Below are 16,888 nucleotides of genomic sequence, written 5' to 3' on the forward strand. Positions count from 1 at the left end.
ATACAGTCTTTTTCCTAGATTTGGGGAATGAAGAAGTAAAAGCATAGGTTTAAACTGAGAATACAGTCATAGAACACCACAGCACAGAGTCAGGCCCTTTGGCCCATCTAGTCAATGCCAAAACATTATTCTGCCCAGTCCCACTGACCTGCACTTGGACCATAACCCTCCATACCACTCCCATCCGCGTACCTATCCAAACTTCTCTTAAACATTGAAATCAAGCCTGTATCCACCACTTCCATTGGCAGTTCATGCCACACTCTCACCATCCTGTGAGTGAAGAAGTTCTCTCTCAGGTTCCCCTTAAACATTTCACCTCTCACTCTTAACCTATGACCTCTAGTTCTAGTCTCACCCAACCTCAGTGGAAAAAGCCTGCAAGAGTGTATCCTGTCTACATTCCTCAATGTGTTTATAGAAACCTCAGGGGTAACTTTTTCACCCAGAAGCTGGTCCATTGAGGGAATGAGCTGCCAGACCAATTGGTACAGTCATGTACAATCATGAAATTTTAAAAGACATTTGGACAGATACATGGATAAGAAAGGTTGAGTGGGATCTGGGCCAAACACAGGCCATGGTTGTACTGACTCCCTTCCTGTTTACCTTGTATATCTCAGACTTCAGATACAACACTGAGTCATGTCATCTGTACAAACTGTATCAAGGGAGAACAGGAGGATGAATTATAGGGTCCTGGTGGAGTATTCTGTCAAATAGTGCAAAACGAATCATCTGCAGATGTTGATGGACTTCAGGAAGACTAAGCCTGCACTGCTCCCTGTTATTATTGATGGCAAGAACCTACAAGCACCTGGACGACAGACTTGATGAAGCACCAACACAGAAGCTGTGTACAAGAAGGGCCAGAGTTGCCTCAACTTCCTGAGGAGACTGAGGTCCTTTGGAGTGTGCAGGCCTCTCTTTCACAAGTTCTATCAGTCTGGTATCGCCAGTACAATCTTCTATGTGGTGGAGTGCTGGGGCAATGGCACCAACACGGGTGATACCAACAGGCTCAATAAACTGATTAGAAACGCTGTCTTTGTTATAGGAGTCAAACTGGACACACAAAGGATCCTCCGGAAAATCCTGGCAATTCTGGACAATGTGTTTCACTCTCTGCGTGGAACATTGGCTGAACAGAGTAGCAGTTTTAGTAATAGACTAAGTAAATTTACTCAGCTCTATCTTGGCTACAAGCCTACAAAGTACCCAGGACATCTTCAAGGAGAGGTGGCTCAGAAAGGCAGTGTCCATTACTAAGGTCCTCCAGCACCCAGGGCATGCCCTTTTCTCACTGTTACCATCAGGTAGGAGGTACAGAAGCCTGAAGGCACACACTCAGAAATTCAGGAATAGCCTCCGCTATCCGATTCCTAAATTTCCTGGATTCTACCTCACTTTTTTAATATATAATATTTCCATTTTTTACACAATTTTTAATCTATTCAATATACGTATACTTCAACTGATTTATTTATTTGTTTTTAATTTTGTTTTTTTCTTCTATACTATGTATTGCATTGAACTGCTGCTGCTAAGTTAACAAATTTCACATCACATCCTTTCTGAAATAAGGGGCCTAAAACGGCTCACAATACTCCAAGTGAGCTCAGCTCAGTGCTGCATAAAGTTTCAACATTAAATCCTTAATTTTATATTCTAGTCCTCTTGAAATGAATGCTAACACTGTGTTTGCCTTCCTCACCACAGACTCAACCTGCAAATTAACATTTAGGGAATCCTGCACAAGGACTCCCAAGTCCCTTTGCACCTCAGTTTTTTTGTATTTTCTCTCCATTTAGAAAACAGTTAACCCTTTCATTTTTTCTACCAAAGTTTTAAGACCATACACTTCCCGACACTATATTCCATCTGCCATTTCTTTGCCCATTCTTCTCATCTATCTAAGTTCTTCTGTAGCTTCTCTACTGCCTCAAAACTACCTGCTCCTCTGCCTATCTTCATTTCAGAAGAGCTAAGATCTCCCTGTCTGTTTTGGCTCCACACGCGGATTACCACCCTAGTCTCCTGGAGGACCAATTTGGTCCCTTGTAATCCTTCTGCTCTTAACAGATTTGTAGAATCCCTTAGGATTCTCCTTCATCTTATCTGCTAGACTACAGCAACTTCATGCCTTCTTTCAGCCTTCCTGGTTTATTTCTTATGTTCTCTTGCATTTCCTTGTACTCCACAAGTACCCCAATTGTTCTACCTGCCGATACCTGCTGTGCACCTCCTTACGTTTCTCTTAATCAGGGCCTCAATATCTCTTGAAAACCAAGGTTCCTTATACTTGTTATCTTTACCTTTCATTCTGACAGGCACATACAAGCTTTGTATTCTCAAAATTTCTTTTTTTTTTGGAAGGCCTCCCACTATCCAGAAAACAGCTTGTCCCAATCCACACTTGCCTTTTCATTTCTGATATCATTAAAATTGGCCTCCAGTTTAGAATCTCAACCCACGGACCAGATCTATCTCTTTGCCCATTACATTAAAACTAATGGCATTGTGGTCACTGGATACAAAGTGTTCCCCAACACAAACTCTTGTCACCTGCTCTGTCTCATTCCTTGATAACAGATCCTATATCACAGCCTCTCTCATTGGGACTTCTTCATTCTGATGAAGAAAACTTTCCTGAAAACGTTTGACAAATTCTATCTCACCTAGTCTTTTTACAGTATGGGATTCCTAGCCTTTATTTGGAAAGTTAAAAATCACCTATTATAACAACCTCATTTTTCTTGCAACACTCTGCGATCTCTTTGCAAATGTGTTCCTCTAGACCCTGAGGACTGTTAGTGTGGTCTGTAATATAGCCCTAATAACGCGGTCATACCTTTCTTATTTAGTAGTTCTACCATAACGTCTTACTAGACGAGTTCTCCAGTCTGTCCAGAAGGAGCACTGTCATGACATTTTCCCTGACTAGAAACGCCATCCCTCTCCTTTAATCCCTCCCGCTCTGTCACATGTAATACAACGGAACCCCGGAATATTGAGCTGCCAGTCCTGTCCCTCCTGCATCCAAGTCTTGCTAATGGCTACAACATCATAATTCCAGGTGCTGATCCATGCCCTCAGCTGATCCGCCTCTCCTGTGATACTCCTTGCATTGAAATATACGCAGCTCACGACACTAGATGCACCATGCTCACCCTTTTGATTCCTGACTTTGTCTGAGGTCTCAACAACATTTGTCTCCACAACCTCTCCATTACCTGTTTCCATCCCCCTGCAGCTCTAGTTTAAACCCCACCGTGCAGCATGAACAAACCCTCCTGCTAGAATATTAGTCCCCCTCCAGTTCAGGTGCAAACCATCCCTTCTGTGCAGGTCCCACCTTCTCTGGAAGAGAGTCCAATGATCCAAAAATCTTAAGGCCTCCCTTCTATGCCATATGTTAAACTGTATAATCTTCCTAGATCTGGCCTCACTAGCATGTGGCACGGGTAGCAATCCTGAGATCACAACTCTAGAGGTCCTGCCCTTAGTACTTAGTACCCAACTCCCTGAACTCCCTATGCAGAACCTCGTCACTCATTCTAACCATGTCATTGGTACCTACAAGGACCACGACCTCTGGCTGTTCACAATTCCACTTAAGAATGCTGAGGACTCAATAGACAATAGACAATAGGTGCAGAAGTAGACCATTCGGCCCTCCAAGCCTGCACTGCCATTTTGAGATAATGGCTGATCATCTACTATCAATACCCGGTTCCTGCCTTGTCCCCATATCCCTTGATTCCCCTATCCATAAGATACCTATCTAGCTCCTTCTTGAAAGCATCCAGAGAATTGGCCTCCACTACCTTCCGAGACAGTGCATTCCAGACCCCCACAACTCTCTGGGAGAAGAAGTTTTTCCTTAACTCTGTCCTAAATGACCTACCCCTTATTCTCAAACCATGCCCTCTGGTACTAGACTCTCCCAGCATCTGGAACATATTTCCTGCCTCTATCTTGTCCAATCCCTTAATAATCTTATATGTTGCAATCAGATCCCCTCTCAATCTCCTTAATTCCAGCGTGTACACCCAGTCTCTCTAACCTCTCTGCGTAAGACAGTCCGGACATCCCAGGAATTAACCTTGTGAATCTATGCTGCACTTCCTCTACAGCCAGGATGTCCTTCCTTAACCCTGGAGACCAAAACTGTACACAGTACTCCAGGTGTGGTCTCACCAGGGCCCTGTACAAATGCAAAAGGATTTCCTTGCTCTTGTACTCAATTCCCTTTGTAATAAAGGCCAACATTCCATTAGCCTTCTTCACTGCCTGCTGCACTTGCTCATTCACCTTCAGTGACTGATGAACAAGGACTCCTAGATCTCTTTGTATTTCTCCCTTACCTAACTCTACACAGTTCAGATAATAATCTGCCTTCCTGTTCTTACTTCCCAAAGTGGATAACCTCACACTTATTCACATTAAACATCATCTGCCAAGTATCTACCCACTCACCCAGCCTACCCAAGTCACCCTGAATTCTCCTAACATCCTCATCACATGTCACACTGCCACCCAGCTTAGTATCATCAGTAAACTTGCTGATGATATTCTCAATGCCTTCACCTAAATCGTTGACGTAAATCGTAAACAGCTGTGGTCCCAATACCGAGCTCTGTGCCACCCCACTAGTCACCACCTGCCATTCCGAGAAACACCCATTCACCGCTACCCTTTGCTTTCTATCTGCCAACCAGTTTTCTATCCATGTCAATGTCTTCCCCCCAATGCCATGAGCTTTGATTTTACCCACCAATCTCCTATGTGGGACCTTATCAAATGCCTTCTGAAAATCGAGGTACACTACATCCACTGGATCTCCCTTGTCTAACTTCCTGGTTACATCCTCGAAAAACTCCAATAGATTAGTCAAGCATGATTTACCCTTGGTAAATCCATGCTGGCTCGGCCCAATCCTATCACTGCTATCTAGATATGCCACTATTTCATCTTTAATAATGGACTCTAGCATCTTCCCCACTACTGATGTCAGGCTGACAGGTCGATAGTTCTCTGTTTTCTCCCTCCCTCCTTTCTTAAAAAGTGGGATAACATTAGCCATTCTCCAATCCTCAGGAACTGATCCTGAATCTAAGGAACATTGGAAAATGATTACCAATGCATCTGCAATTTCCAGGGCCACCTCCTTTAGTACCCTAGGATGCAGACCATCTGGACCTGGGGATTTGTCAGCCTTCAGTCCCATCAGTCTACTCATCACCGTTTCCTTCCTAATGTCAATCTGTTTCATTTCCTCTGTTACCCTATGTCCTTGGCCCATCCATACATCTGGGAGATTGCTTGTGTCTTCCTTAGTGAAGACAGATCTAAAGTACTTATTAAATTCTTCTGCCATTTCTCTTTCCCATAACAATTTCACCCAATTCATTCTTCAAGGACCCAACATTGTTCTTAACTATCTTCTTTCTCTTCACATACCTAAAAAAGCTTTGGCTATCCTCCTTTATATTCCTGGCTAGCTTGCGTTCGTACCTCATTTTTTCTCCCCGTATTGCCTTTTTAGTTAAGTTCTGTTGTTCCTTAAAAATTTCCCAATCATCTGTCCTCCCACTCACCTTAGCTCTGTCATACTTCCTTTTTTTTAATGCTATGCAATCTCTGACTTCCTTTGTCAACCACTGTGGCCCCTTTCCCCCCTTTGAATCCTTCCTTCTCCTGGGGATGAACTGATTTTGCACCTTGTGCATTATTCCCAAGAATACCTGTCATTGCTGTTCCACTGTCTTTTCTGCTAGGATATCCGTCCAGTTAACTTTAGCCAGCTCCTCCCTCATGGCTCCATAGTCTCCTTTGTTCAACTGCAACACTGACACCTCCGAGCTGCCCTTATCCTTCTCAAATTGCAGATAAAAACATCATATTATGATCACTACCTCCTAATGGCTCCTTTACTTCAAGATCGCTTATCAAATCCTGTTCATTACATAACACTAAATCCTGGGACTCGATCCTGGGAGACAACATACCACCCAGGAATCTTGTTCTCGCCTACAGAACCTCCTGTCCTTTACCCTAACTAGTGAATTCCCTATCACTACACGACCCCTCTTCTCCTCCCTTCCCTTCTGAGTCACAGAGGCTGACCCAGTGCCAGAGACCTGGCTACTGTGTCTTTCCTCTGTTAGGTCATTCCTTCCCCCTCCTCCTACACCCCCAACAGTATCAAAAGTGGTAGTCCTGTTGAGGGGGATGAGCACTCTGCACTGGATCCTTAACACCTTTTCCCACCTAGCTTCCTGTGTCTTGCACCTTGGGTGAAACTATCTCTCTATATGTCCTCCAGATTGTTAGAAGCTGCAAATGGCTGCACTTCTCACAGTTGTAGTGGTCAGGGACACTGGAGGTCTCCCTGCCTTCCCACATCCCACAAGAGCATTGCATTATGCTGCCTGTCATCCCTACCTAGCTGAGCAGATTTAGAGAAGGAAAAAACTTGAGCTTTTCTTTCCTTTGTTTTCTGTGAGTGAAGCTTCTCTTCTCTGAAGTCTCAAAGAGCTAAAGCCTCAAGATCACCACTCAGACCATGTCCACTCCTACAACGGCCACTGCACTTGCCCCTGCCTTCCTTTAATTTGCTCTCGCTAATCCATCCCAAACACCAGCTGGTCCTGTTCAGAGCTCAATTTCGCTGCCGAGATCTGCTGCTGCCTTCTTCGACTCAGTCAGTGGGCCCGAGTGAAATCCACTCCTCGTAAACTTTGGATGTTAGATTGATCATCAGAGGAGGGGATTGCTCCGGTGCCTTGTCATATCCTTCACCCTCCATGGAGCGTTGGAGCATCGATCCCCACCGGACACTCAGCTCTCACCTGTGGCTTCAAGTAGTTGTTTGCATGTGACAGCACTGCATCCCAGACAGGTGGGTTAAACCAGGTGAGGATAGGGGCAACCTCATATCCTGGTGAGATAGGGACAACCTCATATCCTGATGAGATAGGGACAACCTCATATCCTGGTGAGATAGGGGCAACCTCATATCCTGATGAGATAGGGGCAACCACATATCCTGGTGAGATAGGGGCAACCACATATCCTGGTGAGATAGGGGCAACCTCATATCCTGATGAGATAGGGGCAACCACATATCCTGGTGAGATAGGGGCAACCTCATATCCTGGTGAGATAGGGGCAACCTCATATCCTGGTGAGATAGGGGCAACCTCATATCCTGGTGAGATAGGGGCAACCTCATATCCTGGTGAGATAGGGACAACCTCATATCCTGGTGAGATAGGGGCAACCTCATATCCTGGTGAGATAGGGGCAACCTCATATCCTGGTGAGATAGGGGCAACCTCATATCCTGGTGAGATAGGGGCAACCTCATATCCTGGTGAGATAGGGGCAACCTCATATCCTGGTGAGATAGGGACAACCTCATATCCTGGTGAGATAGGGACAACCTCATATCCTGGTGAGATAGGGACAACCTCATATCCTGGTGAGATAGGGACAACCTCATATCCTGGTGAGATAGGGACAACCTCATATCCTGGTGAGATAGGGACAACCTCATATCCTGGTGAGATAGGGACAACCTCATATCCTGGTGAGATAGGGGCAACCTCATATCCTGGTGAGATAGGGGCAACCTCATATCCTGGTGAGATAGGGGCAACCTCATATCCTGGTGAGATAGGGGCAACCTCATATCCTGGTGAGATAGGGGCAACCTCATATCCTGGTGAGATAGGGACAACCTCATATCCTGGTGAGATAGGGGCAACCTCATATCCTGGTGAGATAGGGGCAACCTCATATCCTGGTGAGATAGGGGCAACCTCATATCCTGGTGAGATAGGGGCAACCTCATATCCTGATGAGATAGGGGCAACCTCATATCCTGGTGAGGTAGGGGCAACCTCATATCCTGGTGAGACAGGGGCAACCTCATATCCTGGTGAGACAGGGGCAACCTCATATCCTGGTGAGACAGGGGCAACCTCATATCCTGGTGAGACAGGGGCAACCTCATATCCTGGTGAGATAGGGACGTGCAAAGTCAGCTACAGGGGAATGGGCAGATGAGACCTACATGAGGCATAATGACCTCAAACTGTACTACGACGATATAACAGAGCTCACTGGAGCACTTGGACCAGTAGTTGTAGTTTTGTATTGCCTTCCTGAGGCAGGATTATTTTAAAATTTTTATTTAGAGACTCAGTATGGAATAGGCTCATTTAACCCAAGCCTCACTTTAGGACAATTTACAATGACCTATTAACCTGCTCAGTGGTACGTCTTTGGACTGTGGGTGGAAACCCAAACACCCCGAGAAAACCCAGGCATTCCACGGGGAGGACATACAGACTCCTTACAAAAGACGGTGAAACTGAACTCTGAACTGACTCCCCAAGCTGTGACAGTGTTGTGCTAACTTCTACACAACCAACGTACCTGGGTAAGATTTTTGTAGGTGTTTTTCCAGCAATCCTTCGTCCAATAAAAACTCAAACCAGATGGTCTGAGGTGGAGTGCAGGGTCGACTGGAGGTTACTGCCTCCCGATCAGCTGCTTCCGCACTCATTCTGCTCCTGAAAACACAAAGGATATTAAACTAACAGAAAATTTATGTCCCTTCTCCCCCTTCCTACTCACAAAAAAGTCAATTACAAAAAATCTCTATATTAGGTGGAGTGGCACAGTAGCCTTGTTGTTAGTGTTAGTGGAAGATCAGGATTCCATTCCTACCACACACTGTGAGGAACTTGCACTTTCCCCTCGTGACCGCGTGCGTTGGTAGGTGGGTGGGAGCGACGGAGGAAGCCGGCTTATTTTGATGTTGTTTTGTTTCTTCTTGTGTTCTGTGTTGTTCAGTCAAATATTAGCCTACTATGTTGGCGCTAGAATGAGTTCTCAATATTTATTGCTTATTTATTTTTAATTTTTTTCTTTTTGTTCAGTACTATGCAAAAGTCTTAGGCATCCTAGATAAGTATATGTGCCTAAGACTTTACACAGTACTGTAGTAATTTTATGTACGTATTGCACTGTACTGCCACAAAAAAAGACTAATTTCATGACATGTGTGAGAAATATGGCCGGCTGATGGCATAGTGGCATCAGCGCTGGACTTTGGAGTGAAGGCTCCTGAGTTCGAATCCAGCCGGCTCCCCTCTACACTTTCCATCCGTGCTGAATTGAGCGTCGAGCTAGCAACTCGGCTTCGTAAAAACAGAGCCTGCTAAAAATAGAGCCTACACGTCGTGATGGTGTCCCGATGACTCCACTCAGAGTAAAGAGCTTTCTTCAGGTGAGTGATGATATGGGTCTCTATAGTGAACTGAGTGGGAAAGGGGCAGGGAGAGGGGAATTGTGGCTGGGAAAAGGGGAAGGGAGCGGGAAGCACCAGAGAGACATTCTGTAATGATCAACAAACCAATTGTTAAGAATCAAATGAGCTTGCCTGGTGTCTCAGGGCTGGGTTTGTCTGCACCCGCACCACCCTCCCCGCACTGGCCACTCATTCTCTGCCCCCTGTCCCACACCCCTCCCACAGCACTCCAGCCTCAGCATTCACAACACCCTTTGCTCCCGTCAGATATACAAACTCACCCGCCGCTGCATGTTGACAAGTACAGGTCCCATGCAAAAGTCTTAGGTGTATGTGTGTATATATTTCCATATATATAGCTAGAATGCCCAAGACTTTTGCACAGTAGTGTATTTCCACAGTTTGTCATCTTTTATACGTTGATTGTTTGTCTGTTTATGTTGTGTGAGGTTTTTCATTGATTCTATTGTGTTCTATTTACTATGAATGCCCACAAGACAATGAATCTCAGGATTGTGTATAATGACAGATACATACTTCGATAATAAATTTACTTTCAACTCTGATCTTTGACACCTATGGGCTGCCCCAGCATATCCTTAAGTTGTGCTGGCTGATGCTCGTCTCGATGTATCGCTGTAGAGGTAAATGAATTTGAATCACGGACACCAGTTATTGAGTGTAGCATTATGCACACTGGCCAATGGGTGTCCAGACCTGTGTTTCACACAAGGGAAGATGGCTGTAACAGACAGACATACTTTATTGATCCCAAGGGAAACTGGGTTTCGTTACAGCCGCACCACCAAGAATAGTGAAGAAATATAGCAATATAAAACCATAAATAATTAAATAATAATAAGTTAATCATGACAAGTGGAAAAATAAGTCCAGGACCAGCCTATTGGCTCAGGGTGTCTGACACTCCGAGGGAGGAGTTGTAAAGTTTGATGGCCACAGGCAGGAATGACTTCCTATGATACTCAGTGTTACATCTCGGTGGAATGAGTCTCTGGCTGAATGTACTCCTGTGCCTAACCAGTACATTATGGAGTGGATGGGAGTCATTGTCCAAGATAGCATGCAACTTGGACAGCATCTTCTTTTCAGACACCACCGTCAGAGAGTCCAGTTCCACCCCCACAACATCACCAGCCTTACGAATGAGTTTGTTGATTCTGTTGGTGTCTGCTATCCTCAGCCTGCTGCCCCAGCACACAACAGCAAACATGATAGCACTGGCCACCACAGACTCCTAGAATATCCTCAGCATCGTCCGGCAGATGTTAAAGGACCTCAGTCTCCTCAGGAAATAGAGACTGCTTTGACCCTTCTTGTAGATAGCCTCCCAGTCCAGTAACTGTTGGAGGTTGATCACCCCAGCCCCAGGAAGACATTAGCCTGTGTCTCAGAGCTACCCAATTCTACTTCCTTCCATCACAGTCTACCAGCAACTCCTCAGAGAATGAATCGTCCATGCTTGCACACAGCATCACCCAAACAACTAGGCAGGGGCTAAGTGGTAGGTAACATGTATATACTCAGCCAAACTATTGGAGAAGATAATCAGCTACACAGAGTTCACAGGCTTGGAGTCACCTATGAATGGCGTGTAGGTTCACATGGTTGATTAGACATGTGACAAGTCTGCTTGTGGTCACAACGAATGATAAGGACAAATTAATATGGGCCTTGTGGAGCTGAGGAGTCAAGTGTCAAAATTGTTAGGGAAGCTTTCGGTATGACCATTTCATTCAACCACCTTGGACCAAAAGACATAGGAGCAGAATTAGGCAACTTGGCCCAATGAGTCTGCTCCAGCATTCCATCATGGCTGATTTATTATCCCTCTCAACCTCATTCTCTTACCTCTCCCATAACTTTTGATACCCTGACTAATCAAGAACCTACCAACTTCTGCTTTAAATATACCCAATGACTTGGCCTCCACAGTTGTCTTTGGCCACGAATTCCACAGATTCACCACCCTCTGGCTAAAGAAATCCCTCCTCGTCTCTGTTCTAAAGGGAGGTTTTTCTATTCTGACGCTGTACCCTCTGGTCCTAAACTACCCCACCACAAACTAGACAGCTATTAAAAATACCTCTATGAATTACAGGTAAAATGGAAAGTGAATTTATGAGGAAAATAATTATTGAAAGTGCATTTAATTCAGTGAAAATATTGGGGCAGCAAGGTGGTGTCGAGGTTAGCTTAACACTGTTATAGCGCCAGCTATAATATTCTAAAGGCAAGATGACACAACCGCGGATAACAAGGGAAGTCAGAGCAAAGAGATGACATATAACAGACCAAAGTAAGTGAGATGTTAGCAGATTGGGAAGCTTTTAAATACCAGCAGAAGACAACTAAAAAGTCATTAAAGTAAAGATAGAATACGAAAGAAAGCTAGCCAATAGTATCACAGAGGATACCAAAAGTTTCTTCAGTAACATAAAGTGTAAAAGAGATGCGAGAGTGGATTATCAGACTGCTGGAAAACAATGCTGGAGAGGTAGCCATGAAGGACAAGGAAATGGAGGATGAACTGAATGAGTATTTTGCATTAGTCTTCACTGTGGAAGACAATAGCAGTTAGAAACATAGAAAATAGGTGCAGGAGTAGGCCATTTGGCCCTTTGAGCCTGCACCGCCATTCAGTATGATCATGGCTGATCATCCAACTCAGAACCCTGTACCTGCTTTCTCTCCATACCCCCTGATCCCTTTAGCCACAAGGGCCATATCTAACTTCCTCTTAAATATAGCCAAAGGGATTTGGGAGTCCCTGTGCAGAATTCCCTAAAGGTTAATTTACAGGTTGAGTCTGTGGTGAGGAAGGCAAATGCAATATTAGCATTCATTTCAAGAGGACTAGAATATAAAAGCAAGGATGTAATGCTGAGACTTTATAAAGCACTGGTGAGGCCTCACTTGGGAGTATTGTGAGCAGTTTTAGGCCCCTTGTTTCAGAAAGGATGTGCTGAAACTGGACAGGGTTCAAAAGAGGTTCACGAAAATGATGCTAGGATTGAATGGCTTGTCATATGAAGAGCGGTTGATGGCTCTGGGCCTGTATTCTCTAGAATTCAGAAGAATGAGGGGGTCACCTCATTGAAGCCTATCAAATGGTGAAAAGCCTAGATAGAGTGGATGTGGACAAGATATTTCCTATGGTGGGAGAGTCTAAGACCAGAGGACACAGCCTCAGAATAGAGGGACGTTCTTTTAGAAGGGAGATGAGGAGGAGTTTCTTTAGCCAGAGAGTGGTGAATCCGTGGAATTCATTGCCACAATCAGCTGTGAAGGCCAAGTCTTTATGTATACTTAAGACAGATTTTGATAGATTCTTGATTGGTCAGGGCATGAAGTGATTATGGGGTTGGGGGTGGGGGAGGCAGGAGATTGGGACTAAGAGAGATAATAAATCAGCCATGATGAAATGGCGGAGCAGACTCAATGGGCTGAATGGCCTAAATCTGCTCCTAATCTTATGGTCCTATGGTCTTATTTCTTCAGCGGTTTGATCGGGGCACAACTGCTCAAGCGTGTGGACGTCAGCCAGTGAGAACAGCGAGAAGAGTTTAAAAGGAGACACCTTATAGAGCAGGTGACAGATTAGAGGGAGAGAGAGTAGGAAGGCTTTGGCTCAATAGGGATACAGTGGTAACGGGTCGAGGCCAAGTAGGTTGCCTGTGTAGAATACAGACAGGAAGAATGAGGCCGGTGTTCTGTGTTCGGTGTGTCAGATGTGGGAAGTCCGGGAGACTCCCAGCCTCCCAGATGGCCACATCTGTGCCGGTGCGTCGAGCTGCAGCTCCTTAGGGACCACGTTAGGGAACTGGAGATGCAGCTTGATGACCTTCGTCTGGTCAGGGAGAGTGAGGAGGTGATAGAGAGGATCTATAGGCAGGTAGTCACAATGGGGCCTGGGGAGACAGATAAGTGGGTAACAGTCAGGAGAGGGAAGGGCAGGAGTCAGAGGCTAGAGAGCTTGCCTCTGGCTGTACCCCTTGTCAATAAGTACTCCTGTTTGAGTACTGTTGGGGGGGACGGCCTACCTGGGGGAAGCAACAGTGGCCAGGCCTCTGGCAGACTCTGGCCTGTGCCTCAGAAAAGTAGGGAAAGGAAGAGGATGGCATAAGTGATAGAGGACTCTATAGTTAGGGGGTCAGACAGGCGATTCTATGGATGCAAGGAAGAAGCACGGATGGTAGTTTGTCTCCTAGGTGCCAGGGTCCAGGATGTTTCTGATCGCATCCGTGGTATCCTGCAGTGGGAGGGAGAACAGCCAGAGGTTGTGGTACATACTGGTACCAACGACATAGGAGGGAGGAGGTCCTGAAAGCAGTCTACAGGGAGTTAGGAAGGAAGTTGAGAAGCAGGACCACAAAGGTAGTCATCTCGGGATTACTGTCTGTGCCACGTGACAGTGAGTGTAGGAATAGAATGACGTGGAGGTTAAATGCTTGGCTGAGGGATTGGAGCAGGGGGCATGGATTCAGATTTCTGGATCATTGGAGCTTCTTTTGGGGCAGGAGTGACCTGCACAAAAAGGACGGGTTGCACTTGAATCCTGGGGGGGGGGGGGGGGGGGCAAATATCCTGGCAGGGAGGTTTGGTAAGGCTATTGGGGAGAGTTTAAGCTATGATTGCTGGGGGGTGGGAACAAAACTAAGGAGACGGAAGAAGAGTCAGTTGGCTCACAAATAGAGAAAGCTTGTAGACAGTGCAAGAGGGAGGATAGGCAGGTGATAGAGAAGGGATGCACTCAGACCGATGGTTTGAGACATGTCTATTTTAATGCAAGAAGTATTATGAACAAAGCGGATGAGCTAAGAGCGTGGATCAGTACTTGGAACTATGATGTGGTGGCCATTACAGAGACTTGGATGGCTCAGGGACAGGAATGGTTACTTCAAGTGCCAGACTTTAGATGTTTCAGAAAGGACAGGGAGGGAAGCAAAAGAGGTGGGGACGTGGCACTGTTGATTGGAGATAGTGTCCCGGCTGAAGAAAAGGAGGAAGACATGGACGGATTGTCTACAGAGTCTCTGTGGGTGGAAGTTAGAAGCAGGAAGGGGTCAATAACTCCACTGGGTGGTTTTTATAAACCACCCAATAGTAACAGGGACATTGAGGAGCAGATAGGGAGACAGATTGTGGAAAGGTGTAATAATAACAGAGTTGTCGTGGTGGGCGAGTTTAACTTCCCAAATATCGACTGGCATTTCCCTAAAGCAAGAGGTTTAGATGGGGTGGAGTTTGTTAGGTGTGTTCAAGAAGGTTTCTTGACACAATATGTAGATAAGCCTACAAGAGTAGAGGCTGTACTTGATCTGGTATTGGGAAATGTACCTGGTCAGGTGTCAGATCTCTCAGTGGGAGAACATTTTGGAGATAGTGATCACAATTCTATCTCCTTTACCATAGCATTGGAAAGGGATAGGAACAGACAAGTTAGGAGAGCGTTTAATTGGAGAAATTTGAGGCAAGAACTTGGAAGCATAAATTGGGAACAGATGTTCTCAGGAAAATGTATGGAAGAAATGTGGCAAATGTTGAGGGGATATTTGTGTGCAGTTCTGCATAGGTACGTTCCAATGAGACTGGGAAAGGATGGTAGGGTACAGGAACCGGGGTGTACAAAGCCTGTTGTAAATCTAGTCAAGAAGAAATGAAGAGCTTACGAAAGGTTCAAAAAAACTAGATAATGATAAGAGATCTGGAAGATTATAAGGCTAGCAAGAAGGGGCCATGAGAATGCCTTGGCGGACAGGATTAAGAAAAACCCCAAGGCATTCTACAAGGATGTGAAGAGCAAGAGGATAAGACGTGAGAGAATAGGACCAATCAAGTATGACAGTGGAAAAGTGTGTATGGAACCGGGGGAGATAGCAGAGGTACTTAATGAACACATTCCTTCAGTATTCACTACAGAAAAGGATCCTGGTGATTATAGGGATAACTTGCAGCGGACTGAAAAGCTTGAGCATGTAGATATCGAGGAAGAGGATGTGCTGGAGCTCTTGGAAAGCATCAAGTTGGATAAGTCGTCGGGACCGGATGAGCTGCACCCCAGGCTACTGTGGGAGGCGAGGGAGAAGATTGCTGAGCCTCTGGCGATGATCTTTGCATTATCAATGGGGACGGGAGAGGTTCTGGAGGATTGGAGGGTTGCGAATGTTGTTCCTTAATTCAAGAAAGTGAGTTAGAGATAGTCCAGGAAAAAATAGACCAGTGTGTCTTACTTCAGTGGTTGTTAAGCTGATGGAGAAGATCCTGAGAGGCAGGATTTGTGAACATTTGGAGAGGCAAAATATGATTAGGAATAGTCAGCATGGCTTTGTGAAAGGCAGGTCGTGCCTTATAACCATATAACAATTACAGCACGGAAACAGGCCATTTTAGATAGATAGATAGATAGATAGATAGATAGATACTTTATTCATCCCCATGGGGAAATTCAACTTTTTTTTTCCAATGTCCCATACACTTGTTGTATCAAAACTAATTACATACAATACTTAACTCAGTAAAAAATATGATATGCATCTAAATCACTATCTCAAAAAGCATTAATAATAGCTTTTAAAAAGTTCTTAAGTCCTGGCGGTTGAATTGTAAAGCCTAATGGCATTGGGGAGTATTGACCTCTTCATCCTGTCTGAGGAGCATTGCATCGATAGTAACCTGTCGCTGAAACTGCTTCTCTGTCTCTGGATGGTGCTATGTAGAGGATGTTCAGAGTTTTCCATAATTGACCCGTGTCATCAGCGAACTTCTGCACATGGCAGGACTCCGAGTTATATTGGAAGTCTGATGTGTACAGGGTGGCCCTTCTAGTCCGTGCCTTATGAGCCTGATTTAATTTTTTGAGGATATGACTAAACACATTGATGATGGAAGAGCTGCAGATGTAGTGTTTATGGATTTCAGCAAGGCGTTTGATAAGGTACCCCATGCAAGGCTTATTGAGAAAGTAAGAAGGCATGGGATCCAAGGGGACATTGCTCTGTGAATCCAGAACTGGCTTGCCCACAGAAGGCAAAGAGTGGTTGTAGATGGGTTATATTCTGCATGGAGGTCAGTCACCAGTGGTGTGCCTCAGGGATCTGTTCTGGGACCCCTTCTCTTTGTGATTTTTATAAATGACCTGGATGAGGAGGTGGAGGGGTGGGTTAGTAAATTTGCTGATGACACAAAGGTTGGAGGTGTTGTGGATAGTGTGGAGGGCTGTCAGAGGTTACAGTGGGGCATTAATAGGATGCAAAACTGGGCTGAGAAGTGGCAGATGGAGTTCAACCCAGATAAGTGTGAGGTGGTTCATTTTGGTAGGTCAAATATGATGGCAGAAAATAGTATTAATAATAAGACTCTTGGCAGTGTGGAGGATCAGAGGGATCTTGGGGTCCGAGTCCATAGGACACTCAAAGCTGCTGCGCAGGTTGATTCTGTGGTTAAGGCGGCGTACGATGTATTGGCCTTCATCAATCATGGGATTGAGTTTAGGAGCCGACAGGTAATGTTGCAGCTATATAGGACCCTGGTCAGACCCCACTTTGA

At 45.3% G+C, this 16,888-nt stretch overlaps 1 protein-coding gene across 1 annotated transcript in view; it reads right to left on the minus strand.

Moving 5' to 3' along the window:
- ints8 (integrator complex subunit 8) overlaps positions 1-16,888 on the minus strand; it is a 108,145-nt gene that overhangs the window by 85,720 nt on the left and 5,537 nt on the right. The window contains exon 2 of the mRNA XM_073024602.1: positions 8,446-8,582. Coding sequence (XP_072880703.1) covers positions 8,446-8,575 — 130 coding nt within the window. The 5' untranslated portion in view covers positions 8,576-8,582. The remainder of the gene's footprint in view (positions 1-8,445; positions 8,583-16,888) is intronic.

Source organism: Hemitrygon akajei, chromosome 1, assembly GCF_048418815.1.
Source record: "Hemitrygon akajei chromosome 1, sHemAka1.3, whole genome shotgun sequence".
Classification (NCBI taxonomy): domain Eukaryota; kingdom Metazoa; phylum Chordata; class Chondrichthyes; order Myliobatiformes; family Dasyatidae; genus Hemitrygon; species Hemitrygon akajei.